A 25075-nucleotide genomic window follows, 5' to 3' on the forward strand; every position below is an offset into this window, starting at 1 on the left:
GAACTCAGCATCATCTTGGCTGGCACTCAAACTCGGCAAAGGCTCGGCTAGGAGTGCCACTTGAACAGGAATCAAAGGCTCAGTTAAAAGCGCCACTCGAACAGGGCTCAGAGGTCTGACTGGAAGTGTCACTTGGGTTGGCATCGGAGGCTCGGTTCGAAGTGCGACTCGGACTGGACTCCGAGGCTTGAGTGGGAGCGTCACTTGACCGAGGATTGGAGACTCAGTTTGAAGCGCTACCCAAACTGGAGAACTGGAATCGGAGGCTCGGTTAGCAGCGTCACTCAGACTGGACTCAGAGGCTTGACTGGAGGCGCTACTTGAACTGAGATTGGAGGCTCGGTTAGAAGCGCTGCTTGGACAGGAATCAGAGGCTCAATTAGAAGCATCTCTCAGACTGGACTCAGGGACTTAACTGGACGTGCCACCTGAACCGGGACTGGAGGCTCGACCAGAAGCGCCACTTGACCAGGAATCGGAGGCTCAATCAGAAGCATCCCTCGGGATGGACTCGGGGGCTTAACTGGACGTGCCACCTGAACTGGGGCCGGAGGCTCGACCAGAAGTGCCACTTGAACAGGAATCGGAGGCTCGATAAGAAGCGTCCCTTGGACTGGACTCAGAGACTTGACTGGAAGCGCTACTTGAGCTGGAATCGGAGGCGCAGTTTGAAGCATCACTCGGACAGGACTCAAAGCTTGGCTGGAATTGGAACTCAACTTGGACTCCGGAGCAATTCGTCTGAGAGCGTCCCTCAGGAGGGACTGATTGTACGCCTGGACCTTGGGATTCGCCAGGCGCTTCCTTTCGATGGCAGCTTCCCGAGCATTCCGCAAAGCGGGGTTAAAGAGAAGTAGGTGGCGATATTTCCAAAGCGGGGTCCTAGGACCAATGGCCGAAACAGGGTTTTCCACAAGCCCAAGCTGCCTGATACGCTTCCTCTCTGCTGAAGCTTCAGGCAGTTTCTTCATGAGTGGATCAGCCAAAGGTTTCCCACGATATTCCTCCAGAGTCATGAAAAGATCAGGAACAATAATGGAGCCAGAACCGAACTTCACCAGGGAAACAAGGGCAGAAGCTCTAGGCCGGAAGCCTAGCAGATAGGGTGATCCTGCCGAGCTCATGGCCTTTGCATTCTGTCACGTATTCAAAGCTGGAACCTAGGTTAGTGAGCCCTTGGGCCACTGCTGAGGGGCAGCAGCGGCAGGCAAAACCACCCCACACCAGAAGCAAGGCAGAACAAACGTACCGACAAATCAAGGCAAAGTCTCTGGCAGTCAGCCAGCAAGCAGAAGACAGGTCCAGGCAAAAGTTCAAAAGGCAGGCGGCAAGCAAAACAAAGTCCAGGTCCAGGCAAAGGTTCAAAAGGCAGGCTGCAAGCAAAAACAAAGTCCAGGTCCAGGCAAAGGTTCAAAAGGCAGGCGGCAAGCAAAGCAAAGTCCAGGATCAGGCAAGGTTCAAAAGGCAGGAAACCAGCAAACACAGAAACAGGTCCAGACAGAGTCTCTCAGGCAGAAGTACACAAGCACCCACGACCAGGGCCTAAGACACAATGCAAAGGCAAAGCAGCCAGGTTTCAGAATGGCTAATAAGCCCAGCAGCACCTGGAGCTCAGCTGCAACCATCACCAGGAAACTACGGGTGCTGTGTAGGTTCAATCCGAGCAAGCAAGTCTGGCAGCCTGGAAGATCCGGACCGGACTGGGCTGAAATCTGGAACGGATGACGGTCCACAGCAGCCACCGGTTCTGGCCACCAGAGGGCAAGGTGAGCACAGACGTAACACTCAGGGGACAGAGACAGACACCTTGAAATCCTGACTGCATCCTTCAAACAGAAAGGCTACAACCCCAAAATAATCTCCAAGAATATTGCCTCCTCCCTCAAAACACCCAGAGAAAATCTGCTACAGTACAAAGAAAAAAAAAGCCACAGACAGAATCCCCCTTATAGTGACGTACAACCCAGAGCTGGAAAAATTAAGAAAAATCATAAAAGATCTGCAGCCTCTACTCCAGGAGGATGAATTACTCAAAGAGATATTCCCATCCCCACCAGTGCTGGCCTTCCGCCAGCCACCCAACTTAAAACACAAGCTACTTAGAAGTAAGCTCCCAACACAGACTCAAAAAGAAAAGAATGGCACACATCCTTGCAATATATCCAGCTGCAAACTATGCCAAAACATTTCACAGGACCCCACGGTCATTCACAAAGGAAAAATATTCAATATTAAGGAATCTTTCACGTGTTCATCTTCCAATGTGGTATATATCATTCAGTGTAAAAAATGCAACAAAGGCTGCTACATTGGAGAAACCAGTCAGATGCTAAAGAAGAGATTTAATTTACATAGACACCATATGAAGAATGCTAGTACCAATAAGAATGTCACGCCTGTGGGGCAGCACTTTACAAAACCAGCACTGTACCAGTGATTTCATGGTAAGAGTCCTGAAAGGGAACTTTAAAACAATACAGGAATGTAAGACCTTTGAAGTCAGAATAATTAAATATTTTGACACCCACCAGACAGGACTTAACAAAGATCTGGGTTTTCTAGCCCATTATAAACCATAAAATTGTGCTGCTTTGTCACCCTCCTGTCTCCATACATATCTCCCTGTCCCTCATCCACCCGACTCTTCCTGTCTCTCACCTATCCACCCCCATCCTGTTAGACTGTCACTGAAATGCTTTGATGTTTCACTTATATATACTGTCATCTACCAACATTTGCTTATTTCCGATCTGACGAAGAAGGGCAACCTTCGAAAGCTAATCAAGAAATGTATTAAGTTATGTCCAATAAAAAAGGTATCATCTTATTTTCTTTTCCATGTTTTATTTCTATTGATTACCTTTAAAAGTGGACTAATGCGGCTACCACACCTCTCTACATTCTAGAACAGAACCTATGCAGTTAGTTAACCAGAAAACCAGGAAATTGAGAAATCCTATCCGGTTAAGTGAAGTTGCTGTTATAGAATATTAGTGTAAGTCCGCAGTCTCATGCCAGCTTTATGCATGAGAACTTATGCACAGTGGCAGCCCTACCATCAGGCCAACTGAGGCGGGGTCTCAGGTGGCACTCTTCCTGGAGCGTCATCTTCCCCTTCCTTCCTCCACCCGCTTCCCCAAGTTTACCTTCTTTTTACATTTTCCAAAAGGCAGCAATGGCAGCAGCGATTCCTATATACTGCCCTGCCGCTAGCACCGGCCTCTTCTCTTTACTATGGCCCGCCTTTCTGATATAATTTCCTGTTTCCTCAGGAATTCGTTGCCAGAGAATGTGGTAAAGGCGGTTTACCATAGCGGGGTTTAAAAAAGGTTTGGACGGCTTCCTAAAGGAAAAGTCCATAGACCATTATTAAAATGGACTTGGGGAAAATCCACTGCTTATTTCTGGGATAAGCAGCATAAATTGTTTTGTACTTTTTTGGGATCTTGCCAAGTATTTGTGACCTGGATTGGCCACTGTTGAAAACAGGATGCTGAGCTTGATGGACCTTTGGTCTTTCCCAGTATGGCAATACTTATGTACTATGAGATCTAGTTACTGTATATACCCAACTATATGTCGAGAAATTTGAGCAAAAAAATGCTTCCAAAAAACTTGGCTGTCTTATGTACAGGAAACACCCATAATACTAAAAAAATTATTGGCAATCCCCTACCTCTCCTGCCAGCGGCATGAGAATCTCTCCAGCAGAACTAACAAGTCACACGTATTTAGCATGTGACACACCCTTTCAGGCCCCGACTCCAGCTCACACGCCAAAGCACCCTCATCTCATGCACTGACAGGAGGGAACTTTGGCGTGTCGTTGGGCAGCAGCGATTTCCAAATCGCTGCTTCACGTGCCAGCTCCACGGTCTAAAATGTTTTCCGCGAACTCTCATGAGACTACCTCGAGAGGCCGCAGCCATGTTAAACTGTAGAGCTGCACGGGCAGCAATGACTGGGGATCACTGCTGCTCAACAGTACTACACACAGACGGACGGAGGGAGGCTGCAAGCGCAGGTCCCGGGCTAGACCTCACCTTCCAGTCTGGACTTCCTGCACCGGGAGAGGAGGAAGGGCCAGCAATAATCAAGTGACATGTGGGATCCAGGGTCAAAGCTCCATCTGATTTGATCCTGCACGAGCTGCAGCGTGAGCCTGGGCTGCAACGAGCAGGACCCCCTGCACAGGGCATGAGGAGAAGAAGACAGAGGGAGCTGCTGGCCATTGTAGGAGAAGTGCTGCCAATGGAAATTCACACCCCTCCCCATCCACCCCGGTCTCTGCATCCTATGAGGGTAGCTGGCTATTGCCTGTCTTTTGCAGGTGACCTGCGAGCCGCTCCCCTTCCTCCCCCCCCCCCCCCCCCCCAGTGCTGGCAGAGAGTGTTGTCCCTGTGGTGGGGAGAATTGCCACCTCTCCCACTAAAACTACTTGTGCTGTTGGCTTTATTGTGGCTGCTGGTGGTGGGGGAAAAATTTGTCTTGGGAAATTTTTGATAAGAACATAAGGGGTCTCTTACCCCATACTGTGGGGCCAAATGGGTCTGGGGTCTTGGTCTTCCTGCTCAATGGGAAACTGCCCCAACTGGTACTAATAAAGCAAATGTTTAGGTGGACATTTCCGTGTAGGAAATTTTTGTGCTTATGAAGATTAAGAGACTGCTGTTACTTGTAAAGATCGCTATGTTAAATGTAATAAACCAATAAACCACAAATCATAGAGCAAAGACACCAGTTCTCAACTGTATATAATCTTAGTTTGCACTTTTTCAACTGTGTTTTTTTTTTTTTTTAAATAGTCTGTTAATAATAGCATTTTTGCACCAAATGTTGCATCTATCATGTGCAAAGATTATATACAGTTGAGAACAGGTGCAAGGAGTGAGAGGTGCCTGCATGGGATGGGGGGTAGGAGGGAAAGGTGCCTACATTGGGGGGAGGGGGCAAAGAGGGACAAAGGTGTTGGACAGATAGGGAATTGATCAAATGAGGGGGTGAGGAAGAAAAAGGAGGCAGAGAGGGAAAGAGGTGCTGGACTTTAGAGGGGGGAAGGACAAGGAAAGAGAGAGGTGTCAGGACCTGTGGGAAAAGAGGATGAGGGGAGATGCTGGTCCTGCAAAAGGGAGGCAGAACAGAAGCAAGGGAAGAGAAAGGAACATTTGCTGGACCCCTGGGGGGGGGCAAAAGGAGGAAAGATAGAGGAAGAGATGCTGGTCAGGACAGACAGGAGGGAAGAAAAAGAGAGAGAGAGGCTGGCACATGGAGGGGAAGGGGAATAGGGATGCAGAAATGGGAGATGCTCAACATGGCGGAAGGACAGAGGTGATGCTGGGTGTCATGAAATGCCTAGCCACCTGCCTGGGGCTACCCTATGGCCACTTAGAGGGTGTATCCCCTTGAGGTCCACCTGCACCTGCCGCTTGTGCTCTACACTAGCACTCTCCTCCCACCGACTGGTTCCCAACCACTTCTGGGTGAGTCTCCCACTCTCAAGGTGTTCCCCAGTGATTTCTAAGTTACTGAGGCCACACTCCCAGTGGTCCCACAGTTCCTAAAAAGAACTCACAGACCCAACACACAAACCGCCAGGATTCTTAGTCAGTCCAGACAAGCAGAGGCAATAAACTAAAAATGTTTATTGTCATGAAAAATTAGGACAATGAACAGAAAAGGTGCAATCAACAAACAACAGGTAACTGAAATATGGATCAATTATAACACTATCTAAACATTTATTTACTATCTAAATAGTACATAGGGAGATCAGGACATATAGCTGCTCACAAGTTATGAAATATAACTGTTCACAGGGCCTCAGCAAAGAGATCCTTCTCTCTTTTCTCCCTGGCTAATACTGGAGAAAAAGCCAGTACATTCTAAAGGAATTAAGCTCCTTGACCAATCAGAGCCCAGAACAACAAGTTTTAAAAATAGTTGGCCACATCACTCTTATCAATGTTAACTAAAGAGGGAACAGTCAGTTCTCTGTAACAGCTTTAAACATAAACATGCCCCACCTGCTGGCCAAATTAGAGAAATACACTTCAAGAAATAAGTTTTACAGGCTTGAAACCTACTGTTTTATCACACTGGGTAAGATAGATAGGGACACAAACAGAAAATGGATGGTGGACATAGTGAGAAAAGTGCAAAATGGACAAGGAGACTCTGGCAAGATAGTTAAGAGAAGAAAGCAGAAACCAGAGATTAGAACCAACATAATAAGAAAAATAAAATGACCAGACAACAAAGGTAGAAAAAATATTATATTTTCTATTTATTGATTGGAATAGGTCAGTTTTTGGAATGCGCATCTGCCAGAACTAGTTTTAGACATGGCTAGGGCCCACGAGAAAACCAGCATTGGAATGGGCCACCCTTGGCATCTCTGCTCCAGCATCTCACCCCCCCCCCCCCCACCATACTTTCAAAACTCTCTTCCACAAAACATTGGCACTGTAGCAGTTAACCTAAGCCAACTAAGCTCTGCTTCAGACTGTGCCCTTTGACCTGTTCTGCCCATAAGAGACAGGAAGTTGAGTCAGGGGGAGTGAAATGAGTCAGAGGGCGTGCTCCGGAGCAGAGCTCTGGCAGTTTAGGTGTGTCGCTGCAGTGCCGGTGCTTTGCGGAAGAAAGTTATGAAGGTACATGTACATGGCTGGGGGGGGGGGGGTGAATTCAGATGCCTGAGAGATTCATGTGCCACGTGGGTGGGGGGAGAGACCAAAAAGACATGCTTGGGATTGCAGCAGAGAGGGCATGCTGGATCTATGTGTGATGCGGGTGGCATGCTGGATCTATGTGTGATGCAGGTGGCAGCAGAGACGGCATGCTGGATCTGTGTGGTGGGGTGTGAGTGAGGCAGGGGAAAAGTAAGTGTGTGTGTGTGTGTGTGTGTGTGTGTGTGTGTGCCGTTAAACACAGGTCCCACCAATTTTGGCCACTTTTAGCCCCAAAACTGCCTTTGACTTATACATGAGTTGAATAAAAACTACCACTGCACATGGGCAAAGACCAATTTCAGTCTGACAACATAGTATGGATCCAGTTGACAACTTTAACTGCATTAACCCACCAGGTCACTCATCCCTTCCCGCGCTTACCCTCGGCACTGAGTAGGTAGTCAGTGGAATCTGTTCCGTAGACATTCTGGATAGTGCACTGATACACTCCACAGTCCTTCTTGGATGCCAGCACAATGGCCAGTGCCACCTGCCCCTCGTCACCAGAACTAGAACGAAGTATATCAAGGAAAAGAAATCAGTGCTTCATTTATAAACACAGAGGATCACAACATAAACTTTCTAACACCAGCAAAGACAGCAAGAGTGCCAAAGAGCTGAAATGACATAATTGAACTGCTAAATTTAAAACGAATCTACTACTACTACTTAACACTTCTATAGCGCTACAAGGCATACACAGCGCTGTACACCATACACGTAAAGACAGTCCCTGCTCAAAGAGCTCACAATCTAAATAGGACAGACAAACAGAATAATTAAGAGGTAAGAGAATTAAAGAGGTGGGGATAAAAGGTACAGACAAGTGAGCAGTGATTAGGAGTCAAAAGAAGCGTTAAAGAGGTGGGCTTTTAGCCTGAATTTGAAAATGGGCAAAGACGGGGCTAGATGTACATGTTCGGGAAGTCTATTCCAGGCGTGAGGTGCAGCGAGGTAAAAGGAACGGAGTCTGGAATTAGCAGTAGTGGAAAAGGGGACAGACAAGAGAGATTTATCTACAGAACAGAGGGGGGGCGTAGGGAGAGACAAGAGTGGAGAGGTACTGGGGAGTGGAAGAGTGAATGCATTTATAGGTCAGTAAGAGAAGTTTGGATTGAATGCGGAAACGGATAGGGAGCCAGTGAAGTGACTTGAGGAGAGGGCTAATCAGAGAAAATTTTTCTTCACTCAACGTGTAATTAAACTCTGGAATTTGTTGCCGGAGAACGTTGTAAAGGCAGTTAACTTAGCGGGGTTTAAAAAAGGTTTGACCGGCTTCCTAAAGGAAAAGTCCATAGTCCATTATTAAATTGGACTTGGGGAAAATCCACTATTTCTGGGATAAGCAGTATAAAATGTTTAGAACTCTTTGGGGATCTTGCCAGGTATTTGTGACCTGGATTGGCCCACTGTTGGAAACAGGATGCTGGGCTTGATGGACCTTTGGTCTGTCCCAGTATGGCAATACTTATGTACTTATGTAAATTCAAGGTTGAGGGGACACAAGGCAAGGGGTATGGAAATTAGATATATAGGGCCTGATACAGAAAGGGAGCTATGTGTTTGCTGGTGGGTGGCTACCTATTAGTTTCATGGTGTGTTCCCTTCTCCTAGCAGCATTTAAGATTAAGCATAATAAATATTACATCATGCCTGCTGGCAGAGACACCAATAGAGAAAGTACAGAATCCATTCTCTCAGTCACACATGCAGAACATGGACAGCATAATTAGTCTTTAGTCACAATACTTAGAAATGCAGACACAAACTGGAAATCCCAAGATGATAATGTAACATTTGAGAAACAGAACATAAATTCACTTCCTCCTGATTACACGATTACAGGGATGCACATTCCCTAAAAATATAGTATAATGCAAGTATTTCTACTTGTCCTCTCTGAACATTTTGGGCCCTAACATAACCCCATTTCTCCTCTCCCCCCCCCCCCCCCCACCACAAGAACAATAAAAGGGACTCAATAGCCACAACACAGTGTCTTGCACACCCATACACAGAATAATAATGGCAATTGGTGGCCCAGGATACCTCTCTCTCCATCACCAGCACTGCATCTCCTCCCTTGACACTATGGAGTCCAGCACCCCACCCACCCCCATTCACTGCTTAGACATTCAGTAGCATCTGTTTCTCTGTCCTTTCATATAAATGCATTGTAATTTTGGAAGGCTTTCCGTGGTAACCAGCAGTGAAATTACTGACTAACCAGCAAGAATGTGGATTGTTGAGTGGCTAATGATAATATTGTATTGTTGAGTTTGTTTTATCTTTTGTTGATGGCTTTAATTATTTTGTATATAATATTGTGCTCTGCCTAGAATTTGAAAGGTAGTGTGGAATATAAATGTAGAAATAAATAAAGTTTACCCGCCACCATAAAGAAGAATGGCTCCTCCTCTCCCCCTACTAGCAGCACACTGCCTCTGATAGGCTGAGCTTCCCAATCACCCTCTGGTACAGCTCCTCTCTTCTTCAAGCTCTGAACCTTAGAGGATGCGTACAAGAATAGTTCCACCTTCTGCATGCATATGGTAACCAATTCCACTGCCACTATAGACCTTCTCTCTTTTCCCCTACAGCTCCATCCCTACTTCTCTCTCCCATTCAATTCCCAATCTTCTGGACTCTCCCAATACTCAGTTCCCTCTCCCTCTCCTTGATCTGGCAATCCCCAGTGTCCTCTTCCCTCTCTCCAAGCTTGACCTCCAACCTTCCCTTCTCTTAGGGGTCCTTTTACAAAGGTGCGCTGAAAAATGGGCTGCGGTAATGTAGGCGTGTGTTTTGGGTGCGCACAGATCCATTTTTCAGAATGCCTGTAAAAAAGGCCTTTTTAAAATTGTTGCCAAAAATGGGCATGTGGCAAAATCAAAATTGGCGAACGTCCATTTGGGGTCTGAGACCTTACCGTGCAGTAATCGCCTACGTGCGTCAAGTTGGAGTTACCGCCCGATTTTTTGTGCACGCCAGAAAATAAAATATATTTTCTGGTGCGCGTAGCAGCCAAGCGTAAAAAATGAAATTACCGCACGGGCCATGCGGTAGCTCTGAATTGGCGGGCACGTGTAGGCGCCTATGCGGCTTAGTAAAAGGGCCCCTTAGTACCCTCTAGTACTTTGGGAAAGCACCATGGGATGAGGGGTGTCAATGGGGAGCCAAGAGAGGAGTAGGATTGGGGATCCAGTACAGAGGAAGGAAACAGACACTGATCTACCTCTAGTTTTTTGGGGTTTTTTTGTTACATTTGTACCCCGCGCTTTCACACTCATAGCAGGTTCAATGCGGCTTACATATTATATACAGGTACTTATTTGTACCTGGGGCAATGGAGGGTTAAGTGACTTGCCCAGAGTCACAAGGAGCTGCCTGTGCCTGCAGTGGGAATCGAACCCAGTTCCCAAGGACAAAAGTCCACCATACTAACCACCGACCATCATATGCAGTTACGCTCTCTCATCCAAAACAAACCTTGATTTAGCTGTTAGGCACACTCATCGTTGGGCTCCTAGTGTCTCCTTCTCCGCCTGATGAGCTGACTGAACAGATTATCTTTCCTCTACAGAATGGCCTCCTCCTGCTGCTCCTTCCATTTGCCCCCATGCCCCAGTGGCTCTGACATGTGGCAAAGCGTGCCTCAATATATCTGAGTGATACAACGTGTTTGCCGCTGCTTCTACTGACACCCTGAGCGAAACAGGAAGTTACTTCAGGCAGCTGCAGTAAAGGGAAGAGGAGGGCGCTGGCAGTGGCAGGGCAGCATATGGGAATCGCTGCCACTTCTGGGCTTGGAAAGTAACTGTGATTAGGTAAAACACCACAAAGCTGCCTCAGGTGGCCTAATGGTCAGGCCCCTGGATTTAAACACATAATACAGACAGATATGAGCATTTACTTGTAGGCAAACATGGGCACATAGGCACGATGTAATCTTTGTTTGTAGTCCTGTACTTAGTTTCTTTTCTTGTGGTCCTGGGTCCACTTCTCAGAGGCAGTGTGTGTGTGTGTGTGTGTTTGTCTGTCCCAGTCCTGTGTATGTGTGTCCAAATGTGTGGATATCTGAAGGTGTGTGTTTGTATGTCCTGTGTCTGAATGTTGGTGTATGTCCTGTGTCTGAATGTTTGTCTCTCTTTGTGTTTATATATACCTGAATTCTCTTTCCAGCACCTTCCTATGTCCTCATTTGATTTGTTTGGTCTGATGCCTCCTTAATACCTGTGTAACTTTTAAGTCTATGTGCTTTGAAAATGAGACTATTTAGCTTCCATCCTGTTGTCAGGATCATAACGTTGTTGAATTGCTAATTATTTAAAGTCATTTAGGAAATGAGAAATGCTTAATCCAATTTAAAATCCTTTACATTTACTTGGTGTATTTTATATTGATTTGTAAATGACCTGCAAAGGACTAACTCTGTTGTTGTTATAAATCCCTAAGTGGCCCTTTTACCAAACTGTGGTAAAAAGTGGCCTTAGCGCGTCCTTACTTGGGTCATTCCCACATGCTGAAGCCATTTTAACTGCATTTCCCCATTAATGACCTTGCACTAATTTTGTCAAAAAGTTCAAAAAATCTGCTTAGAGCAATAATAATAGAAAGTAAACAAAAAAGCTTTAAGTAGCTCTATAGAGGGACCACATTAGTGTCCATATAACAAGTAAATTTAAATAAAGAGGCCTCAATAGCCCAGGGTACCAACTCAGTGGACACACCCGATATGGCTTTTATCACAGGCGAACAATTCTCTGAAAAAAACTACAGAGTAAAATACATAAGACAATCTGTAGTAAAAAACAGAGAAATTGTGTTCAAAAAATGTTCATATGTTGGACCAAATTGATAATATAGTCAACAATATAGAGACATGAAGATGACAACTGTAAAACGGAAGGGAGAAAATACTAATTTTCCCATTAGCATGTAGCCATTATCACCTGAGCCCTAGTGCCACATGTTTTGTAGGCAAGAAAGGCTCATGCTAATCAGTTATTTATTTATTTATTTATTTATTTATTTATTTATTCAGAACATTTATACCCAGCTTAATACCACTTAAAGCAGCCTCAAAGTGGCTTACAATGAACTGAGGGAACAGTTACAATGACAGTATAGAGGGTAGAAGGAGCAGAGGGAAAAGGGAAGGGAGGGGAAAATACACTATAAGGCTTTGGCCAGATCAGGGGAGTTACAAGTACAGTGAAATCAGGAAAGGTGGAAGAAGTCCAAAATGGTCCAAATAGGTTGGTAGGAAGGACTTCAGATGATATCTAGCGGCCAAGGTGCAGGCTGGACTCCCTTTTGCTGCCTGTGCCAGGCTCTGGTGGCAGAAAAGGGATGAGATGACAACGACCGGACAGGCCAAGGCAAAAAAAAAAAAAGCAGGCTACAGAAGAAGTTGAAGGAGTCTAGTAACTCCTTTTCCACAGAGCTGGTAATGCGGATTGGTTGGTCCCCTGGGCCTCACACTGCTGCCATGTAATGGGCTGGGCCTGGGATCACACAGCCCTCCTTCTGTACCACCACCCCGCGCTCCTCTCCCGCTGACATGATCACGGCTCTGCGGCCGCTGGGGCTCCTCCTGCGACGCGGACACCCGGCCTTCCTGCGACGGGACTGGAGAGATAAGCGCGGCTTAGGAACCCCGTACTGTGCCCGACAGCACCCACTGCTGCAGAACACACCCACTCTCTGCTGCCAGACCCGCCCCAGCACTAAAAAAAAATTTAGCACATGGGTAGCGTGCGCACATGCAACACCTACTGCAGGACACCTGAGCACACCCCGCGGTAAGCCCTTTTTTGCTTCAGTAATTATGCATTAGTGCTTACCGCAGCTTAGTAAAAGGACTCCTAAATGATTTCTTAGGGTAAAACGTTTCCTCCTAATATTTTCATTTGGTGAATAATCTGTATATAAAAGAATGTGCCTGGGGTGGTGGTAGATGATGAGAAAAAGTGGGAAAAATCAAGCAACACCTTCTCACAGAAAAGCTTTTGTGAAATCTTTTCTTCAGATACTACTTTGCCTGGCAGTTTATCATTCTATACACACAACAGAGTTATTTTATGACAAAGCTTTCTTCTTGACTAAGCTCTAAAACACACATTATTTTAGCTTACAAACTCTCTTTTCTTCTAGGCTCTGAAACACACAGAATTTATTAAACCGCCGTAAGCTTCAAAACACACAGTTATCCAGTAACGGAATACACGTAATTTGTGCTCGCCCACCAGCAGAGGCAGCTTGTTTTCAGCAGTCCTGATGAGGGTTACTGAGTTTTTGTCTTCCTGTATGTCTGTGCTTCTAAAGCAATTACCTCTAATTAACTCCTTAATTATTATTAGAGATAGAAAAGGCAAGTAACTGAGAGTCGCTGTCAAACTATTTGCAGTGTGAGTTATCATTTGAACTCACACTGCAAATAGTTTGACAGCCATTCTCTCAGTTACTTGCCTTTTCTATTTCTAATAATATTTCAATTAATATATCAAACACCACATTTTCTCATACCTCATGGAAAATCAATATATTTTGCAAAATCTATCATTCAAACAAAGTTTCACCCATAAAACACTTAGGGGGCCTTTTACTAAAACGTGTTAAGATCTGGGCTTAATGCATTTTAATGTGGGATGTTCCCACTCATTAAGCCCACACTTTCTGTAGCAGTATTTAGGTCTTTTTAATAATGTTTTTTTTTTTTTTTTGCAGGTCCCATGCTAATTTTTCCATTAGCATGTGGGACTTACAAAAAATGAATGCAGGAGCACTTACCGCCAGTTAGCATGCACTAATCAGAACATGCTAACTTGATAACACTTCCATGCCCATTCCCTCCCATAGCACACCCACTCCCAAAAAAATAACAGCACACAATTAGAATGCAATAACAGGCAAATTACCACCAAGGAATGGCACAAGGAGGTAGTAGAAGCCTGGTGGAGGACTCAAAATTAATTTTGTGACCACTGTTATATAGAAAAAAGATGTCCTCCAAAATCTGAAATGTGAAAATGTGTCTGTACCAGTGGTGTAGCCACTGGGAGGGGGGCCTTGGGGGACTGGGCTCAGGCCCTCTCTAAGATTGCAGTACCTGTTGCTGCCCCTTTCCCTTTCTCAACCCAACCTCCCAGTGTCTGGTATCATAAGGACATAAGAATAGCCGTACTGGGTCAGAAAGATGGTCCATCTAGCCCAAAATCCTTCTTCCAACAGTGGCCAATCCAGGTCACAAGTATCTGGCAGAATCCCAAATAGTAGCAGGATTTCATGCTACCAATCCCAGGGCAAGCAGTGGCTTCCCCCATGTCTAACTCAATGGTAGACAATGGACTTTTCCTCTAGGAACTTGTCCAAACCTTTTTTTAAACCCAGATATGCTAGCCACTGTAACCACATTTTCTAGCAATGAGTTCCAGAGCTTAACTATTCATTAAGTGAAAAAATATTTCCTGCTATTTGTTTTAAAAGTATTTCCATGTAACTTCATTGAGTATCCCTTAGAGGGGCATAATCGAACGCGAACACCCATTTGTAAAAACGTCCATCTCCGAGAACGGGTCCGTGAAGGGGCGGGCCGAACTGTATTTTCGAAAAAAATGGACGTCCATCTTTTTTTTCGAAAATACATTGGATTAGGGCGTTTTTTGAGCTGGGCGTTTTTGTTTTTTAGCGATAATCAAAACCGAAGCGTCCCAGCTCAAAAACGACCAAATCCAAGGCATTTGGTCTTGGGAGGGGCCAGCATTCGTAGTGCACTGGTCCCCCTGAGATGCCTCTATGCCAGCCTCAAATATCATACCTAGCTCCATGACAGTAGTATGCAGGTCCCCAGAGCAATTTTACTTTAGTTGGTGCTGCGCGGGACCCATGCAGAGAGGAAAAATCGGAAGAAAAAAAAAAACAAGCAAGCAAGTGCAGTCAGGGACGTCCAAATTAAAAGATAGTAAAAGGGGGAATTGAACCAGCAACCTTTGGATTACAAGATCATTGCTCTAGCCAGTGCACCACTGATTAGACGTCCTTCCCTTTCCATTAAGTCCCTCCAAGTTTCTGTCAGCCAATCACAGCTCATTTAGCTGACATCTGTGTCAGCTAAACAGCGGCGATTGGCTGACAGAAACTTGGAAGGACTTAATGGAAAGGGAAGGACATCTAAGCACCTGAATAATGTGGTTCACTGGCTAGAGCACTGAGCTTATAATCAGAAGGTTGCTGGTTCGATTCCACCTTTTACTATCCTGCTAATTTAGACGTCCCTGACTGCACTTGCTTGTTTTTTTTTTTTTCTTCCGATTTTTCCTCTCTGCATGGGTCCCGCACAGCACTAACTAAACTAAAATTACTTCGGGGACCTGCATACTGCTGTCATGGAGCTGGGGATGACATTTGAGGCTGGCTTACAAGTTGGGAAAAAAGTGTTTAACATTTGTTTTTTTTTGGTGGGAGGGGGTTAGTGACCACTGGGGGAGTCAGGGGAGGTCATCCCCGGTTCCCTCCGGTGGTCATCTGGTCATTTAGGGCACTTTTTTGGGACCTGTTCGTGAAAAAAACGGGTCCAACAAAAGTGACCTAAATTCTCTCTGAAAACGCCCTTCTTTTTTCCATTATCGGCCGAGCACGCACATCTCTGCTCAGCCGATAACCACGCCTCAGTCCCGCCTTCACCACGCCTCCGACATGCCCCCGTCAACTTTATGCGTTCCCGCGACGGAGTGCAGTTGGAAACGCCCAAAATCGGCTTTCGATTATACCGATTTGGGCACCCACAAGAGAAAGACGTCCATCTCCCGATTTAGGTCGGAATTTGGGCGTTTTTCTCTTTCGAAAATAAGCCTCTTAGTCTCCGTACTTTTTGAAAGAGTAAAAAATCAATTAACTTTTACCTATTCTACACCAGTCAGGATTTTGTAGACCTCTATCATATCCCCCCTCAACCATCTCTTTTCCAGGCTGAAGAGCCCTAACCTCTTCAGCCTTTCCTCATATAAGAAGAGTTCCATTTCCTTTATCATTTTGGTCACCCTTCTTTGATCATTTTCTAATTCTGCTATATATATTTTGAGAAACAGTGACTAAAATTGCACTCTTTCCCTTTCTTCATTCCTCCCTTCCCCCACCCCTTTTGTGGGTCCAGCATTTCTTTCTCTCCCCCCCCCCCCCCCCTCACCAAGGTCCTTCAGAGTCCTGGTGGGTGACAGGCTGAGGCAGTGAAACAGACTTCTGTGGCCATCCTGCCAGGGCCTTTCCTCTGTTGTGTCCTGCCTCCTGTGATATAACTCCCTATGGGCAGACTCTTCATTCATTGGGATATTTGTCACTATTACGTTAATGCCTTTATAAAATAGGTACATTTATTTAACTTCTTCAATAGATAACCTGTTATAAAATTACCTCCCCCTCCCATACACACACATATGTGGCAAACACCTGGCAGAGATAGGAGGCAAGTGCTAGTCAGATGAATATATGCCAGTTAGCTGGTCCCACTAGTTGCAATTTATATATTTTTTATTTATTACATTTGTACCCCGCACTTTCCCACACATAGCAGGTTCAATGCGGTTTACATTGTAAATAGAATTACAAAGTCTTGAAGGAGAATGTTACAAGTTGTAGTAAACATAGTAGTAGTGGGGTTTTGAGGATATGTAAATTGAGCATGGAGAGGTAAACAAAGATAGGATGAGCAAAAGAAGAAGATATTGGGAGGGGTAAGGAGTAGGAAGGATGGAGAGGAAGAGATTGAGCAATGAGCATAAGGAGATTGTGAGACATGGTCAAAGGTATAATAATCGTCAGAGCTGCACGGCAAGTGCTTCGCTTGCTTCACGGCCATTTCCTAAAGAAAAGAAAGACCTACCTTTTACCCACTGTGGTAAAAGGGAGCCTTGGTGAACATCAAAAAACATGTGCCGACGCCAGCGCAGGCCCCCTTTTGCCGCAGCTTGGTAAAAGGGGCCAGAGTGCTCTTCATGAGCATAGAGCAACACAGATAATGTTCTGTTGTTCGTATGACCACAAGATGTCACTGTTTCCCACATCTTCCTAAAACAGAAATTGCAAGCAGCATCTCACAAAAGAAAAAATCTCTCTATATAAAAAGCAACACCAACGTTCTATGAAGCCTCCAGCCGGAAGTGTGAAGGGGGCGAGATATCCGGTTTCCCTATGAGTGTCTGCCCCACCCTCTCTGTAACACAGTCAGTGAAGGAAAACAGCAGAGCACGAAATCAAATCACTGGCTCTGTAACAGTGAAGGACTCAGAGGGGGGAGGGGAGAGAGGCCAGAGGGCAAGGACACACACACTCCCACATGCACACAGAAGAAAACATTGCTAGCCCCCGTTTCATTTGCATCAGAAACGGGGCTTTTTTACTAGTATATAAATACTAGTAAAACATGCCCGTTTCTGGCGCAAATGAAACGGGTTCTAGCAAGGTTCTCCTCCCGAACCCCCCTCTGCTCACCCCTTCGGCGTTGTGAAGGCACTGACTGCCATTGTTGCGGACTTCGTCAACGCACGCCAACGCCACCTTCAATGTGCTGAGTCGTTGGTTGTGAAGCCACTGACGCCATAGCTCCGCCCTCGACGTCATAACATTTGACGCGAGGGCGGGGCCCCAACACAGTGATTTCGGTGGCTTCACCACCACGAACCCTTCGAACCGGAAGGAAGTGCCCAGAGGAACTGACAGTGACGTCAGTGTCCTCAGAACGTTGAGGGTGAGTTTTATTATATAGGATAATACATATTCTAGAAAATGGAAGTTAAAAAAATATATAAAATATGTATGAATAAGGTAATGAAAAAGTCCTATATGGATGTATGAATCAGTATCTCCACAGAAATCTGATAAGAAAACTCACAGAAAAACACTATAATCAATCCACACTTGCACACATGTATTATTTTTTGATTAGCATTGTTTACACACAGTTTTTGGCACTAAAATAGCCCCTTTAAAACCATGCACATATGCTCACTCAATCTTTTTCCTGACACAGAGATGCTGCTCACTCTGTGGCAACTGCGCTGCACATTTGTTTGGTAAGTATGTTTCTTTCAAAATATACACATACACATGTTCAGATGCACTCATGCCTCTACATTTTTCTGCTTATTTTCATATGCGTTCTGCTCGGAATAATTGCATTACGTTGAAAATCCGTAAGGTCTAGACTCATTGCACCCTTATGTTTGTACCAGCTTCACAACCGGTTTTTCTCTAAAGCGCATCTGTTTTTTAAACAAAGTTTTTGTTCGTTGTAGTAATGTAATTTAGGGGCCCTTTTACCAAGTTGCAAAAAAAGGGCCCTGCGCTGGCAGTGGGGGCCATTGTTCCCATGCACCAGAGACCTTTTTACCCCAGAACACATAGCCATGCGGTAAGAGAACTCTTACCGCATGGCCATACAATGGGGAGCCCTTACCGCCAGTGGCGTAGGAAGGGCGTGGCGGTGGGGGCGGTCCGCCCCGGATGCACACTGCTGGAGGGTGCAGAGAGCAACTGCGCACCTGTCGGCTCCGCTGGTTCCCTGCTCCCTTACTTCCTGTTCCGGGGCAGAGGGAGCAGGGAGCCAGTGGAGCCGACAGGCACACGGCTGCTCTCTGCACCCTCCAGCAGCCAAGAATGCACCCGGGGGGGGGGCTTGATGCAACGGGGAGGGGGGTGTCATTGCACCCGGGGGGGCTTGATGCACCGGGGAGGAGAGTGTCATTGCGCCGGGGGGGGGTGTCATGCTGCACCCGGGGGGGGGGTGCGCAGCGGCGGGTGGCAGCCGACCTAGGATCACCACTGCTTACTGCCACCCATTGAGGTGGCGATAAGGGCTCCCATGCTAACCCGGCAGTAACCAGGCAGCACATGACAATGCCCGATTACCGCCGAGTTACCGCCGTGCAAGCCATTTCCAGTGGTTTTATTTTTCCCACAGAAATGGCGCATGCTCGGGGCGGGACTACCACCAGTGACCACGTTGAGCCGGCGGGAGTCCCAAAAAAGCACTGTAAACCCCTGTAAAAGAGCCCCTTAGTTCATTTTTAGAATTCTTTTGTTGTTGACTCAAGTTCATAAATTTTACACTATAATTTTTATATGATTGACTTTCAGAACTATTGCACTATATTGACAACCCATAAGGCTCAGATTCAGAGCGTTCTTACATCTGTACCAGTTTTGTGGTTTGTTTTTTTAAACAGCTTCTAATTTTTTGTCTATGTGAGTGACAGTAACATACTCGTTTTTATTTATAGAGGAAGCTCGATGAACTACCAGAAGGCATATAATGTTGGCATCGCTCCTGTTGGAGTTGACCCATGTATTTAGTCAGAGGATGGGTGGCCTGGGTGGGTGAAGGGAGGAAGGGAAGGGATTGAAGGGGTTATAGTGAGTAAGTAATTCATACTGATTAAATAAATAAATAAATACATACATAAATAAATAAATAAATAAATAAGAATTACATTTATTTAATTGTGATAGAGACAGTTAATAATTAACTGGGGTAGTGGGATGAATTTAAGAAATAAATTCATGGTTTCTCATATTGAGCAGTGCTGGGAGGAAGGAAAGTAGAATAATTTTGGAGCAGCTGAAAGGGAGAATGCAGTGGGTGCCAAGGAAAATTGAAGGAGAGGGGAAGGTAGTGAATATTAGATGAGGCAAGCAGAGCAAGGGTGATTGGTGGAAATAGGAAGGCAGGAAGTGAAGGTTGGACAATTTTGTGGTTAGGTTTGGTTGAGGAAGTGCACGTTTGGACTGGAGTAATTTGAGAACAACTATCAAGTTTTTGAGCCCTCCCATTGGATTTTCAGGTTGTATTTAGGGATTGATGTTTAAGGTTTATTGTACCTTATGTTTTGGGAGTTTGGTTTTGGTTCAGTGACCCAATTGGAATGGGGTGGGGGAAGGATCGCAGGTGTGGGGAAGGTAAGCTGGTGTGCCAGACTGCCACTTGCATAAGGTGAGGCCTTGACGACTCCTGGGCTTCATTGCAATACATATGAGAAGGAATGCTTAATATTTAATAATAATTTGTTAATTGGGCAGCTAATTCATCACTGTCTGGCAGCAACAGATAGATAAATTGAACTAAAGGTCATTTGAAAATGCTAATTTATATTTATTTGACAATGGTTTAATAAAGTTGCGGCCAAATTTTCTCCACTAAATCCTGTTTTATGTTCTTTTTTTTGGGTGAGTGCAAAAATGGATTTGATTGCCAATGTTAACTTATTGTGCTGATTCAAGCACACTGTCCCTAATTTTGATATTCATCAGATCTGCTCCTAATTCTATTTTACTGGAAAGGTATGAAGTTTTTTCATTCCTTAATTTTGAATATTAGCAACACATGATTCTACCTAGGAATTTGGACATTTGATTTCAAAAACAAACAACATAGTATTCTTGCCTGGATCATAGAATTCATTTTTTATTATTTCCATTAACCTCGTTAACATAATTTAGCTAGAAGGTTGTTAGGCTGTATAGAGAGAGGTGTGACCAGCAGAAGAAAGGGGGTGTTGATGCCCCTGTATAAATCGTTGGTGAGGCCCCGCCTAGAGTATTGTGTTCAGTTTTGGAGGTTGTATCTTGCTAAGAATGTAAAAAGAATTGAAGCGGTGCAAAGAAAAGCTACGAGAATGGAATGGGATTTGCGTTACAAGACTTATGAGGAGAGACTTGGTGACCTGAACATGTATACTCTGGAGGAAAGGAGAAACAGGGGTGATATGATACAGACGTTCAAATATTTGAAAGGTATTAATCCGCAAACTAACCTTTTCCGGAGATGCGAAGGCAGTAGAACGAGAGGACATGAAATGAGATTGAAGGGGGGCAGACTCAAGAAAAATGTCAGGAAATATTTTTTCACAGAGAGAGTAGTGGATGCTTGGAATGCCCTCCCGCGGGAGGTGGTGGAAATGAAAATGGTAACGGAATTCAAACATGCGTGGGATAAACATAAAGGAATCCTGTTCAGAAGGAATGGATCCTAAGGAGCTTAGCCGAGATTGGGTGGCAGAGCCGGTGGCGGGAAGTGGGGATAGTGCTGGGCAGACTTATACGGTCTGTGCCAGAGCCGGTGGTGGGAGGCGGGACTGGTGGTTGGGAGGTGGGGATGGTGCTGGACAGACTTATACGGTCTGTGCCAGAGCCGGTGGTGGGAGGCGGGACTGGTGGTTGGGAGGCGGGGATAGTGCTGGGAAGACTTATACGGTCTGTGCCCTGAAAAGGACAGGTACAAATCAAGGTAAGGTATACACAAAAAGTAGCACATATGAGTTTATCTTGTTGGGCAGACTGGATGGACCGTGCAGGTCTTTATCTGCTGTCATCTACTATGTTACTATGTATATTGTTGCATACAAGACATCTTTGACATCTGTTTCTATACATTTCATACACAGATAAATTTTGATTGTTTTTTACTTTTAATTCTGTGTGTACATAATTTATACAAGATGACTTTTGTTAACTTTTATGTATTCTTACTTAGGTCTATTGTAGTTTAGTTTCAATTACTATAGGGTCACTTATGAGTTGTTCATTTTCTTTGTAATGCACATTTTGATGTCTTTTGGATATCTATAGTTACGTGAGGTTTCATGAGTTTGATTTTAAGATATTTATTTATTTATTAACGTATTTATACCCCACATTATCCCCACAGACATGCAGGCTCAATGTGTCTTACATAAACCGGAGAGAGAGAGAACTCCGGGTGATATTACATACAAATGAGAACAGTAGAGTAGAAGGGCAAGAAAGAAAGGATAATTTACATATAACAGTACAAAAGAATAGGACTAAACAGGATCCACGTATGCCAGCTGGCAGAGGCGATAGTCCTATATTGTTCCCGGAGAAAATGCTTTGGTAACCAGATGCGTTTTTAGTGCCTTGCGAAAGGTAAGGTAGTCTCTCAGACTGGTGATGTCTCTAGGGAGTGCATTCCACAGTTGTGCACTGATGAAGGGAAAGCTTGACGCCTGAATAGATCCGTGCTTACAGCCTTTCCAGCTGGGATAGTGCAAGGTGAGATATAATCCTGAGGACGGGTCAGCATTTCTGGCTGGCAAGTCAATCATAGTCAGCAAACAAGATATTGTATTCTTATATGTTATTTAGATTGTATTTTTTTAATCACAAGATAATATACATTTATATATTCCCAGGAGCCCTTTTTCAAAGGCACGTAAGGGCCTACATGCGTGCAGCATGCGTCACATTGGCATTACTGTCCGGCTAGCGCATGCGCCTGGTAGTAATTCCAAGTTTGGCACACGCCAAAAACACGTAGTAGAAAATCATTTTTTATTTTCTACTGCCAGGGGCGGTCCCGGCGGTAATCAGCTGTTGGTGACATTAAGGATTCAGGCCTTAAATAGACACGTGTTGGTTTTAATTTTGCCGCACATTCATTTCCTGACACGGTGCAGAAATGGGCCAGTGTGCATCCAATACATGCACCCATCTGTTTATTATAAGGTTAGAAGATTGTTGACACAGGCATTTGTTGCCAAAACACGGCTGTGTCAAGTCCCTCGCAACACATGGTATTGAGACTTTCCAATAAAAACTCGCTGGACTTTTAATTATTTGAATCCTCGCCTTTTGTGCCTCACTGTTTTTCTCCTGCTAGTGTAACAATGTGGCATTATTGATATAAAAGGTTAATAAATTTGAGCTCCTACAAATACGTTTTTAAATTTCTTTCAGCATGCATTTTTCAGAAAAATACATCTTTATCACCAGGTTTAACAGGAAATTAGATGAAACATTCAGATTGTAAGTGAAGTTTCCTTCCCCTTCTGTTTGAGGGAAAATTGAGTGACAGCGGTGTTGAAGCTGGTTGGCAGCAGGAAGCCACTGCTTCTCCTCTTCCACTTTTTAATACAATAAACACTAAGCCCCCCACTCCCCATTTTACAAAGCCATGCTAACGGCTACCACACCGGCAGCCGCTAGGTCAAGTTTGTAAAAGGGATAGGGTAAACCTCTTTGCTTCCTTCCGCACTCCAACCTGTGGATTTCATTTCTCCCAAACAGCAGCAAAATTACTGGAGCCGGGGCTGTTTCAGACTTAGCAGTAACAGCAAATAGTGAGTACAAGGGGTGAGGCATTGTGGGCTAGATTCTCTATACAGAGCCTAAAAAAATTGGCAATGAAAAATACTCATCTAAGCAGTATTCTATAAGCCATGTCTAAAGTTCGGCATGGTTTAGAGAATAACCACTTAGGCGGAGAGATCATGCGTAAATCTAGGCACCGCCATTTGCACCAACGACAAACATGGTGCAAATGCCCACACCTAAATTTATGTGCGGAGCACCCATATTCAGTAATTACATGCATAACTCAAAAATGCCCCCCATTCCACTCTGAAATGCCCATGACCCTTCCTTTTCCTCACCCTGTTTTTTGTACAACACATAAATTTAAGGCACGGATCCTACGCCTAAGTTTATGCGCTTTAGTCCCAATTAAATCTAATTAGTTCCAATAATTGCTTGGTAAAAAGCCAATTATTGGCACTAATTGGATCATTATTCTATTAAATTGGATGTGCAAATTGGTAACCCGCCTAAATTTGCGTGTGCAATTTTTGGTGACCTTTATAGAATCAGGGTGTGTGTGTGTGAGAAAAGGCCCATGAACATGTTCTGACACAGTTCCCATTCTCATTGCCTGTTGCGGCCACTGCTACCAGATCTAAGACTGGCCCAGCAGGTTCCCCATGATTTTGAGAGGATGGCGGAGAAATGGTTCCTCAACTAAGTTTTGCAAAGGTTCCATCACCTTTAGTGAGTGACACGTTACAGCTACCCCTGCAGTGGAGAAGCTGAGCCCCCAGTTGCTAGATACAAAGGGCCAGATTCTATAAATGACCCCCAAAATTTGGTGCCGATAAAATTCGGCGGTCAATGCTATTCTATAAAGGGCGCTTCAGGACGAGTACTCTATAGAGTGGTGTTGAGCACCAAGTTAGTGCTCAACTTTGGGTGCAAGGACTTATGCCTGCTGAAAGCTGGTGTAAATTCTGGCATGCAAATTGGGTGCAGATCCCTGCTCTTCTGTAACACTGCTTGCATCTTTTGTGAACACCCCTGACCCACTCATTTCCCTCTCATAGCCATGCCCCCTTTTGATTTGTGCATGTTCCAATTTAGGCTGCCTTTGTTACATAACTATACAATACACAAACTAGTAGAAATTATAGTGGGCGTATGTATCTCACGTCTTGTTACTATATGTATGATGTTTCTGTGGTTTAAGGGGAAGTCTCATAAAGTCACCGGGGTTGTTATAACACCAATCATGGCGGGCCCCTGCTTTGTGACAGTTATAATCATCGACTAACCCTCCTCCAACCACTTTTTTTTGTATCTTTTTTATCCGTTTTTCTCTTTTTCTATTATTCAATTATTTTATTGTGGAGGTATTTAATGTCTTCACTATCTTATAGTCCTGAAATAATTTTATCTCTTCAAGATCTCTGTGTACACACTATAGACTCATGTGTTGGACGGTGTTGAAAAGATATAACGAGGCTGTACTTGTTTTAACAATAGCAAGTATAAAGTCATAACTTAACTTCTATATCCAGGTGCTAATGTCGCTGCCGGTTTTTCACACTAGAGTTCCATAAACACAAACCGCGTGACCCACCTACACACTATTCTCTGTTTCCTACAATCAACATCAGACACCCAGCCAACAAAAAAAAAAAGTTCAAAAGAAAGAGGAACTTAGATCCTGCCCACAGCTATTTTCGCTCAGATCTTCTGAAGGGAACTGAATCCTTAAGAGCCTAGAAGCACGTTTACAATTCATAGTCTCAAACAGCACTATACTGCAACTAGAATTTATTTATTTATTTGGATTTACTTATCACCTTTTTAAAGGAATTTACTCGAATGTTTTATATACCTAAATCCAGGTCTGCCTGTATATACTTAAATGTGTCTTGAAGCAGCCTGTGAACATTTTAGGGCCTATGTAATAAAGCCCAGGAGGGGGCAATGTCTCCAAATAGTTAAGTTTTGTGCATACCATGACAGAAATAGAAACAGAAATATGACATCAGATAAGGGCCAAGTGGCCTATCCAGTCTGCCCACTAACTCTTCCTTTCCTAAGGGATTCCACATGCCTGTCCCACACTTTCTAAAATTCTGACACAGTCCTCATCTCCACAACCCCCACTGGGAGGCCATTCCAATCATCCACCATCCTTTCCGTGAAAGAGTATTTTCTTAGATTCCTCATAAACCTATTTCCTCTTAACTTCATCGTATGGCCCCCATAACTGAGTTTTCCTT

At 44.6% G+C, this 25075-nt stretch overlaps 1 protein-coding gene across 1 annotated transcript in view; it reads right to left on the bottom strand.

The window, feature by feature from the left end:
- Positions 1-25075, bottom strand: part of ALPK3 (alpha kinase 3) — a 203108-nt gene that overhangs the window by 24807 nt on the left and 153226 nt on the right. Inside the window, exon 9 of the mRNA XM_030187187.1 lies at positions 7110-7237. Within this exon, the coding sequence (XP_030043047.1) occupies positions 7110-7237 (128 nt within the window). The remainder of the gene's footprint in view (positions 1-7109; positions 7238-25075) is intronic.

Source organism: Microcaecilia unicolor, chromosome 1 (genome assembly GCF_901765095.1).
Source record: "Microcaecilia unicolor chromosome 1, aMicUni1.1, whole genome shotgun sequence".
Classification (NCBI taxonomy): domain Eukaryota; kingdom Metazoa; phylum Chordata; class Amphibia; order Gymnophiona; family Siphonopidae; genus Microcaecilia; species Microcaecilia unicolor.